Source organism: Aquarana catesbeiana, linkage group LG07 (assembly GCF_042186555.1).
Source record: "Aquarana catesbeiana isolate 2022-GZ linkage group LG07, ASM4218655v1, whole genome shotgun sequence".
Lineage (NCBI taxonomy): Eukaryota > Metazoa > Chordata > Amphibia > Anura > Ranidae > Aquarana > Aquarana catesbeiana.
In genome coordinates, this window is record NC_133330.1 from 51956584 (window position 1) to 51969799 (window position 13216).

At 39.4% G+C, this 13216-nt stretch overlaps 1 protein-coding gene across 13 annotated transcripts in view; it reads right to left on the bottom strand.

Moving 5' to 3' along the window:
* Window positions 1-1162: 1162 nt before the first annotated feature.
* Window positions 1163-13216, bottom strand: part of CADPS (calcium dependent secretion activator) — a 666812-nt gene continuing 654758 nt past the window's right edge. For all 13 annotated transcript variants that reach the window (XM_073592156.1, XM_073592166.1, XM_073592157.1 and 10 more), the window contains one exon: window positions 1163-2381. In XM_073592156.1, the coding sequence (XP_073448257.1) occupies window positions 2202-2381 (180 nt within the window). In that variant the 3' untranslated portion in view covers window positions 1163-2201. The remainder of the gene's footprint in view (window positions 2382-13216) is intronic.

A 13216-nucleotide genomic window follows, 5' to 3' on the forward strand; every position in this document is an offset into this window, starting at 1 on the left:
ACTATAAAAAGATAAAAAAGTGGGAGTCTTCAATTGGGCTTTAAAGCAGGGGTACTCAACCGGTTGTCCACGGAGCCCTCTGATGTGGCCCACAACCTCCAACCTTTGGGATTGCAGATCAGCAAGCCAAGATCATGGGTTGCTGACCCGTAATCCCAGAGCATCAGAGTAGATAGAGCACGGAGGAAGTAAGCAGCTGCAGAAGGATGATGCTTCCTCTATGGAGCTGGCTCCTGTCCCAGGTGAAGTGTATTTGGTATCACTCTGCCTAGGACAGGAACCTTTCTAAAAGCCAGTGATGTCAGCAGAAACAGAAATATAGTCAGTTTATTAAACATCACAGTTTAGAAATGAGCATATTATTTATTAAACATCATAGCTTTGTAATGGGTATATATGAGCACTTAAACAAAAAAAAACGTTATTAGGCTGCTTGCACAGTGATCCGCAGGTGCAGGGCAATGAAAATGCAGCTTTCCTGCGGGTTAGCTGCACTGAGCCATAGAATTATATTATATCCTGCGGGTTTGGTGCACTTTCAGAAAGTGCACCACACCTGCAAGATATAATAGAAGTTAATGGCAAGGCACATCTAACCCACTGGAAAGCTGCATGTGCACTGTGCTGCACCCACGGTGAGGGTAAATCGCAGCACATCAGTGTGAAAGCAGCCTTAGGCCCCCTTTTACAAAATTGCTCCCATCGGGTGTACCTGTTCATTTTCTTTCTGCTATTGTGATCAAACAGCGGGTAAACATCCAACAGGGATTGGTCCATGGAAAATGATGATCCTGATTGTTGCTTAAAATCTTTACTATGCTATTCAAAATAAAAAAAAATAAATTCTGAACCATTTAATTTCATTGTAGCCCCCGACCAGTTGCCAAATCACTTAAGTGACCGTTGCTCTTCAAAAAGTTAAGCATCCCTGCTTTAGGGCTTACTGAAAGCAATATCAGCCAAGGCAAAAGAGGCTTGTTTTAATAAAAAAGTGATAAAAATTGTGTAATTGATCATCATTTGTTAGACCTCTACTTTATTTTGTTTTTATATGCAGTTATACACCATCGGAAAAAGGATCTGATTTTAGGAAAATTTCACAAATGCCATTCTTTTTCTTCAATCTTTCAAACCCTCACCAAGAAAAAAACATCACTCTTAGGACATCTGAATAGTTATTTATTGAGAAGCCACAGTCCTTACACTTTTACAACTGTAGGCTCTTGTAAGGCAAAAGCAAGATGGATCCACTATTTTACACAGATAAAAAGCTTCTTGAGGGACCCTGTTGACATGCAGTTACTGGTCAAAATGCAATGTACATGGCAGATATAAAAACAATTGTGAAACACAAAATAATGTAAATTAAGGTTACAATCTACGGAAATAAGTATTGTATAGTCTTATAAACACAGTTTATAGTCTAAGTCTGTTATTAAAGTTGTCTTTTTGTCTTTTTTTTGTGTTTTTTTACATACACTTTTATTAAAACCTAAACAAAATGTAACATTTAAAGTGAAGACATAAACATAAAACTGTTTTATATATTTTTTTTTCAACAGTAGCTTGTTCAGTTTTCGGATGTCTCATATCTACGACAAGTAGAACAGTTGTAGTTTTTTTTTTGGAATACTAATCCGCTGATATGTAACCTCTAGTTAACTAACAGGATGTTCAAGTAAAAGAGTATAACTTAGATTTCGGGATGAGCTGAATTCGGAATTGAATGGATTGCCATAGTTAAACCTCGTTGGGTGTAGCCTCTTCTTTGAAAACAAAGCCTTTAGATTTTGTTTTGTTTATGATGAGCAGGTGGCATCCACGCAACAAAAATGACATAACTACTCACTCATAGGCACAACAATTTTACCATCAACATATATACATTACAGGAATGAAGCATTGGATATTTTTGCTTAGAACAGGGACATATTTAGCATGTTTCCTATATAGATCAATTAACAGTATTAAACAATGGTGCTCTATATTGCTCATGAACCTATAGATTTGAAGATAGGAAACCTATGAACCAAATGTAGTGCGTTCAGGTATTTTTTTTAATTACACAGCTAGAATGACAATCGTATTGGTAGAGTTTTTATGGGCAGTTGGAGCGGACAGAAAATTCCCTAATGTGGCTAACAGACATGCACTGGGGACCTGGGGTGGCTACATCCCATTGAGCCTCTATTTTCATATATTTAATCATCCTCTTCATCTTCTTCGTCACTGTCCTTCATTGTAATTCCTTGAAGCCCGCCTCCTTCGCTAACAGAAGCCGTTGCTTCCTCCACTGTTAACCGATTCCTAATGGTATCATACGTCTTGCTGTTTAATGTGGAGTCCAAGACACCTTGCAATCGGAAATCGCGATATGTTTTCTAAACAGCATACAAAAATAGATAAAAAATGTAATTCTGAGATACAACAAAATAACAAAATACTTAGAATGGATATATATATATATATATATATATATATCTTCTTGCAGTATTAAATTGCCATTGACATGAAGATCATTGGGTTGACTCATTGGATTACCTACTTCCTAGCTCGTTTTAAAGCACAATTAGAAGCTAATGATATTGGCTGGGGCTAAATTAGGTGAAAATTAACATGATACATTGATAGTATAGGAGATGTTTTAAAATCCTCTCTTCACACCAATTTCCCTGTAACTGTAAATTTTATTTGCAGCTTTCCACATGGCACCACTATAACCTATTTACGTTCCCGACAGGCATAACTTATTAGTGACTTGTTTAATGAGGTGACAATTCTGTGACATTAACCCTTGAAAGCCTTAAAATACTGGCATCAACTGCTTTGTAAGTTGAGAATTCCAAGGAATTCAAACCATTACAAGAAAGAAAAAAGTCTCTGCATACATGGTATGTCAAGACCTTCATGGTAAGCAAATTTTCAGCACTCTTAGCTATAGGTGGACTACTTTTTTGGGCCAAAAAGATAAAGATTGCATTATTTCTTTATATTTATTAGAAAATGATTACAGAGTCTTTAAGCTATATTATATTTTTGAAATGTACTGACAAAACACGAAATCTTTGTTACCTCATAATAAAAGATAATGAATTTATTACTTTAATAAAAAATAAGGAATACCTTTGAAGATGGCAAAGTCATTACATAAATAGATGTGTTCATTGCTACGTCACTTCAGTAACTGACTTTTTAAATAAGCTCTAAACTACATGCTGGAAACATTATATAAGCCAGCTCCCAGGAGCCTCAAAAAAATACACCGGTATTCACATGGTTAGGCTGAAAAAAGATGTGTATATCGTATTCAACCAAAAAATAAATTAAATTAATTAAAAACCTGCATCCTTAGAACCCTAAACCCATAGTTGATCCAGAGGAAAGCAAACAAAACTATTATAAAATATGGTCCAATTTGCTCCAGTGGGGTTAAAAATTCCTTCCTGATCCCTTGGAATCAGATTTGCTCTGGATCAAGAATCTAAAATGGTATTACCTATACAATAAATAAACTAGCAACTGTAGCTGAGAGCATTGCTTCCCTCCCCCTCCACACCTTACAAATTTCTAGTGTAGTTCTCTAATATAAAGATGAACCAATAGTGAGGCAAACGAGAAGGGTGGGAAAACATACAGACTCTTGACCACAGGAGCTAGATGAAACTTGCATACTAGAATGGCCCAACTGTCAAAAAGATCAGCCAGTTTGTTAAGCTGTGACCTAGCTAGAACATCTACACATGCACGTGTTCATGGTTGTGCAAGTAGAATGGGGTTGTGGCCGTGTGCCTCTGCAAAGGCACATGCATGTTCATGAGCATGTGCAGGGCATGCATATTGCTCAAAGTGGTGCCAAGCCTCCATGCTGAACAGTCTTCAGCAGTATTTCTGTGGCCTCTGATCTTGCATTCTGACTATCTTGATTCCTGTTACTGGCTTGTTCCTTGACCAGTCTGCAACTTCTTCTCCGGTCAACTGTTCCTATACTGATCTTAGTGTGTTCTACCGACTGCAATTCCGGCTGAACTCACTAAAGATGGACCGATAGTGCGGCAAAGGAGAAGGGTGGGGAAACATACATACTCTTGACTACAGGAGCTAGAAGAAACTTGCATACCAGAATATCCCAGCTGTCAGAAAGATCAGCCCGTCTGTTAAGCTGTGACCTAGTTAGAACATCTGCACATGCACGTGTTCATGGTTGTGCAAGTAGAATGGGGTGATGGCTGTGTGCATCTGCACAGCCACATGCATGTTCATGAGCATGTGCAGGGCATGCATATTGCTCACAGTAGTGCCAAGCCTCAGTGTTGAACGGTCTTCAGCAGTACTTCTGTGGCCTCTGATCTTACATTCTGACTAACTTGATTCATGTTACTGGCTTGTTCCTTGACCAGTCTGCAACGTCTTCTCCGGTCAACTGTTCCTATACTGATCCTAGTGTGTTTTACTGCCTACAATTCCTGCTGAACTCACTAGTACTTGAATCAGAAAAGGGCTGGTGACTTGGATGCTCTTGAATAAAAGTCCTTTATTTGGTTACATGGGTACATGGGTACAGGCTAGGCTGACGCGTTTTGGCTAAGAAGCCTTCATAAACTTTAATGAAGGCTTCTTAGCCAAAACGCATCAGCGTAGCCTGTACCCGTGTACCCATATAACCAAATAAAGGACTTTTATTCAAGAGCATCCGAGTCGCCAGCCCTTTTCTGATTCAAGTACTGCATTTTGGGGCCTGAACATCATGGCTAGAGCACCGGTCCACAGTTCATAGATCATCATATTGGCAGTAGAGCTGGGGTATCATTTTGCTTCTCTTGAACTCACTAGTACTTTGTTGTTAGCAAGTTACTTACTAGGCCCATCTCTGACTCTGTGTCTGCCCAATGATTTGGTACTGCACTGCCTGCCTATTGCTGACCTTGCTTGTACGCAAGCAGTACGATAGTCTGCCCTTGTTATCTCATGCACTCCTTCCAGGTACATGAAACCAGCCTTTGGGGTTCCCTGAACAAAAGCTGCACCAATGTTTGGAGGTGCTGGCTATAGCATACCATTGGCCCTGTATTAGCTTTTATTTTACCACATATACACTTCAAAGAAAGCATGTCTTAGGCCCCTTCCACGCGGGGCAGGTCCATATAATACAATATAATTTACAATATAAAAGGGAGACAATACAGTTATAATACAATAAAATACAAGAGGATTAAGAGGGCCCTGCTCAGAAGAGCTTACAATCTAATAGGGTGGGGCAGGTGGTACAAAAGGTTGTAACTGTGGGGAATGAGCTGTTGGAAGTGGTAGAAGATTAGTTGGAGACGTGATAGGCTTTCCTGAAGAGATGAGTTTTCAGGGATCGCCTGAAGGTAGCAAGAGTAGGGGATATCCGGATAGATGGAGGTAGCGAGTTCCAGAGGATGGGAGAGGCTCTGGAGAAATCCTGGAGATGAGCATGGGAGGAGGAAATGAGAGAGCAGGAGGTCTTGAGAAGAGCGGAGAGGTCGATTTGGGTGATATTTGGAGACAAGATTGGTGAAGTAGCTCGGGGCAGAGTTGTGAATGGGTTTGTATGTTGTGGTTAGTATTTTGAATTTCATTTGCTGGGTGATCGGGAGCCAGTGTAGGGATTGGAGGAGAAGGTTGGCAGACACTGAGCGGTTGACAAGGTGAATAAGTCTGGCAGCAGCATTCATGATAGACTGAAGAGGGCATATCCTATGGAGAGGTAAGCCAATGAGAAGGGAGTTGTAATAGTCAAGGCGAGAGATAACGAGGGAGTGAATGAGGAGCTTGGTGGTTTCATTTGTTAAAAAGGGGCGAATTTTAGAGATATTACGGAGGTGAATTCTACAAACTTTTGACAACGATTGGATTTGAGGCTGAAATGACAAGTCAGAGTCTAGGATTACACCGAGTACCCTGGCGTGAGGGGAGGGACTGATGGTTGCATTGTTGATTTTGATGGAAAAGTCATGGAGGGGGGGCGGGGGGGAATATTAATAGCTTAGTTTTAGAGAGATTTAGTTTAAGGAAGTGGTGCGACGTCCATGCTGATATGTCAGTTAGTAAGTTAGTAATGCGAGAGGAGACTGAAGGAGTGAGGTGAGGAGTAGACAGATAGATCTAGGTGTCATCAGCGTATAAGTGGTATTGGAAGCGGTTATCAAGTGACCAAGGGAGGAGGTGTAGATAGAGAAGAGAAGGGGTCCAAGAACAGAGCCTTGGGGGACCCCCACAGAAAGGAGCAATGGAGAGGAGGAGACAGAGTTGTAGGTGACACTGAAGGAGTACTGTGATAAATAGGCAGAGAACCAGGATAGAGCAGAATCTCGGAGGCAAGGGAATGTAGTTTTTTGAGAAGGAGCGGGTGGTCAACAGTATCAAAGGCCACAGAGAGGTCAAGTAGTAGGAGTATGGAGTACTGGCTGTTGGTTTTAGCAGTTAGTAGATCACTAGTGAGTTTTAGTAAGACAGTTTCCGTGGAGTGCTGCGAGCGAAAGCCAGACTGTAAGGGGTCAAGAAGATTATTTTCACTGAGGTAGGAGCTAAGACAGTTGTAGACTAAGCGTTCTAGAAGTTTAGAGGTGAATGGGAGCAATGAGATGGGTCTTAAGTTGTTCAGGTTGGTAGGGTCCAGTGAGGGCTTTTTAAGTATGGGAGTGATCTGCGCATGTTTTAGAGGGGAGGGGAAGATGCCACTAGAGAGGGAGAGATTGAAGATGTGAGTGAGGGAGCATAGGATAGAAGAAGAGGGTGACCGTAGTAGTTGTGAGGGAACAGGATCCAAGGGACAGCTGGTTAGGTGGGCATCTGAGAAAAGTTTTGTAACCTCTTCAGTAGTAGCCAATTCAAAAGAGGAGAGTGTTGAATGTGCTGCAAGGCAAGGTATGTTGGGTAGGTAAGATACGCACAATGGAGGTGTCCTCACGAATTGCATCAATCTTGTCTTTGAAGTGATTGGCAATCTCTTGGGCAGTGAGTTAGTGGGTAGAGGGGGTGGGGGACGAAGCAGAGAGTTAAAGGTTGAGAAGAGCCGACGGGGACTGGATGACAAGGAATAATTAAGAGAGATAAAGTATGCTCGTTTGGCAGCATGGAGGCAGGAATTGTATTTTAGAAGGGCAGATTTATATAGGGTGAAGTCTTGCAGGCATTTGGTTTTACGCCACAGTTGTTCAAGAGCACGGCAATGTCTCTTGAGATTTCTAGTGTTGTCAGTTTGCCAGGGTTGTAACGGTCAGGGCCTGATTCTGCGTGTGGTTAGAGGAGCAAGTGCATCTAGTGATGATGAGAGTGAACTGTTGTGGACAGAGGTGGCCAGGTCAGGACAAGACAGGGGAGAGATTATGTCATATAGGTAGACAGTAGCAGAATAGAGAAGGGTTAAAGTGGCGAAGGTTTCTACAAGTAATTGTTTGCTGCTTGGAGGGATAGGTGGTTGGAGGCAAGGATATAGTGAAAGTAATGAGGTTGTGATCAGAGAGAGGAAAGGGGGTGTTGGTGAGGTTGCCAGGGTTGCAGAGATGGGAGAATACAAGGTATGTGTCCATTGGGTTAGGTCAAAAGATGAGGTTAAGTCGAGAAGTTTAGCTACAGTTGGGCTGTTAACATTGACAGGAATGTTGAAGTCACCAAGAATAATGGTGGCTATTTCAGAGGAGAGAAAGTAGGGTAGCCAGGCAGCAAAGTCATCAAGAAAGCGTGATACCAGTCCTGGAGGCCGATAAATTGCTGCAATCCTCAGAGAAATGGGAGAAAACAGACGAATACAGTGCATCTCGAAAGAAGAGAGGGAGGGACAGGAAGGACTTGGAAGGTGCTTTGTGGGGATAGAAGGAAGCCAACTCCACCTCCTTTCTGTCTGTTGGGTCTGGGGGAGTGAGTCCAATGGAGACCACCATGGGAGAGGGCAGCAGGAGAAGCTGAGTCAAATTTTTGAAGCCAGGTTTCTGTTACGGCGAGTGTGTTAAAGCCATGAGAGATGAAGAGGTCATGTACAGATGTTAGCTTGTTACAGATGGAGCGGCATTCAAAAGGGTGCATGAGATTGGTGGGCTGCTTTGAGGAAGCATGGGGATAGACATTATTCCGCTGACATCTGCCTGCCCATAGGAGTCAATGGATGGCCCTCTCGGATCCCCCTGAAAAACGGACAGGCAGATCCAAGCAGGCTTGTGGTGTGAAAGGGGCCTTATGTAAAACCTGAAGTCTGCCATTGTTGACCTCTTGGTGACAATTGTAATGGCCTAATTGTCATACTGAGCTTCTGACTTCAATAGTGTCTAAGTCAATTTAATAAATACAATAATTTATTGTTGCTATTTTCTGTTACACTTCTATGAAATGTGTTTGTGTGAACGTAATTGATCTTTTGAGAGAGTTTTTGGTTTAAATGTAAACTTTATAAAAGAAAAAGTTATCCTCTATGGTGGATACAAGTGTTTGTCAAAGTATCTATAAGTACTAAACCCATGTAAGCAACAGAGTTGGCTCCATGTGAAGTCAAAAGAGACTGGTAAGCTTATACCTTCTCTTCAAATAATTATAATTCAGTGAAGTAATATGGTAAGAATTTACTAATGAAAGTTTGTATTTCCTAAATTGCTCCCAAGCCAACAATAAAGGCAGTGTTAATTTGCCACACAGGGTCTTGAAATTTTACTACTTACACAGGTATGGCCTGCCCATGTTTGTTGTAGCTGCACATGCTTTAAGAATTTGCATATGAAGAGTGAATACAGATTTAGTAAAGGAGTAGAGAATGCTCACTTTGCAAAGTGAAAATTCACTTACCTAAGTGAATGAGGTGAAGATGCACAGACAAAAATTATCCAATTATGTACAAACAAAAATCATCTTCTTTTTTAAATTATTCTTGCACATGATTAAGTATTCTTTGCAAAGTGAATTTATCTTCTGCTTTACCCCATTCACTAAGCTAAATGAAAATTCACTTTGAAAAGTCAATATATTCTGCTTCTTTAGTAAATCAACCCCAATGACAGAGCAGAATTGTCCTTTCAAAGAGAATTGTCCTTTTAAAGAGAATTTGTCACAAAACAATATACCTCTAAGAAGCCTCTAATGAAAGCATCCCTTCTCTACTCCCATAAAAGAGTAGTGAGAGTAAACAAGCACTTAAATTTCAGGAGTGAAGAAAAGCCAGTCAGAGACATTGCATTCTTTGTTCTATTTACAAGCTTTCAGAAATAATACCAAGCAAAAAGTTTTGTGTTTTATCTGTACGCTTGTAAGTAAAATAAACTGAAGACAAAACTGTCCCCAAAGGATTATCTTTACTTCTAAAGCCAGCTATATATGAATTGAAATTTGGCGGGTTCAGGAGGGACTGGCCAAATTTCCATTCATGTAGTATATGGGGACAGTGGTTAGAATCGGTAGATGGACTTCTGTACAACCGCCCTGTCAGATAAATGCCATTTGATCAGCACCGCTGGCTATAGCTGATCATTGTATTCTAACAGCTGAGAAGTCTCTCGATCATTAATACACAATAGCTCAGCAGGAGCCCATACAACTTGAATATGTGGATGGGGGAATCGGGTCAGTTTTCTTGTTCAACCCACTGGTTGAATAAAAGAAGCTGAATCATTTATGGGCTGCTTAACATTTAGGTGCTTGTTTACTGCTTTAGGCTGCAATTGAACATTATAAAACCCTTTACTGAAAATACAGCTTATCAGTGAAGTTTCTCCCATTAGACTTTTGGATTATTACTATATGCCTATATTTCTGTTTACAATAGAAAGGCCCAGTTCTTCTTCCTCATTTTTTGCACTTCTCCAAATCTCAGGTGGTATTCCATTTTTTAGTTCTAGCTCAAGAGAACCTCTTCTTCTTATGCAGCCCAGAAGCACGAAAATCAAAGACAAGAAGCACCCACCAATAGTTGTGAGTTGCAATATTTTTAAATATGAAATAAAACTAGAATATAGAATATATTCTATATATATATATATATATATATATATATATATATATATATATATATATATATATATATATATATATATATATACATTTGGGAAAGCAGACTTCAACAGCTAGTTTTGGAATGAAATCTTGAAACGCTTTGGTTTGTTTCTTTCGAATAAACGATGATGATGAAATATTTGGACTCTCGACCATTGGTGTGGTTTCTACTCTTCTGAATTTCTTCGATTTCCCAGAGGCCTTAGCCTATTTCTAGTCCCTGTATTCCACTTCCTATATTCTACACTGCAAGAGTACAACCACTTTGGATCCAGAGCCTCTAACACATTCCTACAGAGAAGCTGGAGAGTGTCTACTATCATCGAAAGCCTCTCAGACAGGTAATTTGCATTGTGACAAGAATTTTGACAGAAAAATGTAAAGCATTTGTGCACAGACACATATCTGATTTGTTTGTATGAAGAGAGCTTGTATCACCCACACAAGGCTCCAGTCCTTATGGGTTACAAACAGGACAGAATTTTGGGGTAGGCTCAGTCATTTGGCTTAATGGAAAAAAAATTTATTAATGTCTGTTAATTAAAATAATTCAAAAACTGTATAAAAACTAGCCCTCAAGGACAGAAGACAGACAGAACTGACATATGACAAAAATTTAATAATAACTGCTACAGTAAAAACCCAATAAAACACCCCTACAAAATAATAATTAGTCTGCACCCAACGTATTAATTAATTTGGCATTATTTAGTAACCTAAAGAGGAAAAATAGTTATTTTATATTTTAAAACAAAAACTAAGTTCCAAAAATCCTAGACTTTATTATGGAGAAATAATTTATAGTTTCTAAATGTTTATGCGTAGATGTCATACTTGATAGGATAAACTTTAAAGTAGTCAACCCTTCAAAGGAAAACAAAGTAAGCTGCTGGGCAAAAAACGGTTAAATTGCCTTTCTTTACATGGTAACAATTTCAGTTGTTAAACGGAGCTTGTGTATATGTGACACTTGTCACTACCTATCTAGGTGTTAGTTGTTGTCAGCATATCACCCCAATATGCATGCATCTTTAGACACCTATGGAAGCTGCAAGACACGTGGTTGATGTTTTGCCAAATAAGCAAACGTAAGTCTCCTGACATCTGGATATGTAACTAGATCAAGGTGTGTTTCCTTATTCAAGCCTTTAACTGTTTAACATTTCCATTACGCTGAGTTACAAGAGTGACCCGAGTTAGCACACTGTGGGGCATTCTTTGGCTTGATGAAAATATCTATATTTTATTCAGCGTTCTAATGATTTAGTTTTAAATATTTAATAAGCTATTTCTGGTCAAACAAAATGTTGTTATGGAAGTAAGGAGCCTTTATTTGAATTTATTTTAATTTTAACCACTTCAATTCAGGGCACGTATAGCCTCTTTCTGCCCAGGCCAAATTTCAGCTTTCAGCGCTGTCGCACTTTGAATGACAATTGTGTGGCCATGCAACACTGTAACCAAACAAAATTTTTATCATTGTTTTCGCACAAATGGAGCTTTCTTTTGGTGGTATTTCATTACTACTAGGTTTTTATTTTTTGCTAAATAAATAAATGAAGACCCAAAGTTTAAAAAAATAATTGTTTTTCTTTGTTTCTGTTATAAAAGTTTGCAAATAAATAATCTTTCTTCATGAATTTAGGCCGAAATGTATTCTGCTCCATTTCTTTGATGAAAACAACCCAAATCAGTGTATATTATTTAGTTTGTAGGAAAGTTATAGAGTCCACAAACTATGGTATATATCTGAAAATTGATCAATCCTGATGTACTGACAGCCTATCTCATTTCTTGAGGCCCAAAAATGCCAGGACAGTAGAAATCTACCCCAAAAGACTCCTTTTTGGAAAGTAGACAGTCCAAGGTATTTAGTAAGAGGCTTGGCGAGTTTTTTGAAGTTGTCATTTTTTTGTCATAAGTTTTTGGAAAATGATGAAATTAAAACTTTTTTCTTTTTTACATACTGTACTGCACATACCAGTGCAGTACAGCGTCATCATATAACTGCTGTGGCTGTGAACACTGACTGATGACAGTATTAAAAAAAGTTTCAAAATTTGTTTTTGTTTATTATATATTTTTTTTTTTTTGCACAATTTTTTTTTATTACACTTTGACAAGAGCAATATAATATTACCACAGTAACATTGTACTACTCTGGGGAAGTGATCAGTTTTTTTTTTATACGTTATGTTTGCATATAGCTGTGCATTACATTGCTATATACAAGCATTTTACTGAATGAAATCGATTAATTTGATTTATTTTGTTGTGATTAGCTGTGATTGGTAAGAGCTAATCACATGGTCCAGATGGGCTGTGATTGGCCCTGTCTGTTCCATGTAATCACACTGACCAATCACAGCTAGTAATACAATTGTATACAATGGATGGCTTGAAAAGAACCCATCCATTGTTTACAGCTGTCATGTGACCTGCTGTGATTGGTTACAGCAGTCACATGGTACTGGCAGCGGGCCGGTACAGTGATCAGTCAGCGGGTGTGTCCAGTGGATGCAGCTGGCGTCAGATCACGCCGCCACACGGCCCTGTGCGATCTACGGAGGACGTCTGCCCAGATCAACGAGAGGTCCCGCTGGCCTCAATATGCCATAGGCCGGGCTGAAACTGGTTAATTTCTAGCATTCTTGTCAAAGTCTTTTCAGTTACTTTCCAGCCTCCTCAATATAACCAGAAGGGTTATCCTGCTTCACCCAGAAGTAAAAAAACACTGCTCCATACACCCATTGTGACTAGAAATAGATAGGAAAGCATATCATAATTACTTGTTTTAAACTTTTTAAAATATTTCTTCAGTTCCTTCCTGGTTTTCTTGCCTAGGCAAATTTTGTCATACATTCCAGGAGTCTTCAGGGGGGGAGGAGAGGATGAGGGGTTTTCTAAGCTATGCACACTCTCCTGCATGCGTGGTTAAGATAAGGGCACATTGATTCTAGGAAGTAAATGCTACATGAATCATTTGCCCTTACTCAAGATGGCCACAGCCAGAAATGCTAGAGGGGTGTTTTTCAAAGTGATTTCTCAACAAAATAAAGCATAGAGAAAAGGATGGATGGATGGATGGGGGAGTTTGCATTGAATAATAAAAAATTAATTAGATAGTGTTTTTGGTTTGTTGTGCTCAGATGCAGTGAAGAGCTGTTTAACACTGTGCTATACACTATAAACTGTAACCAAAGTAATAGATCAGACTTTC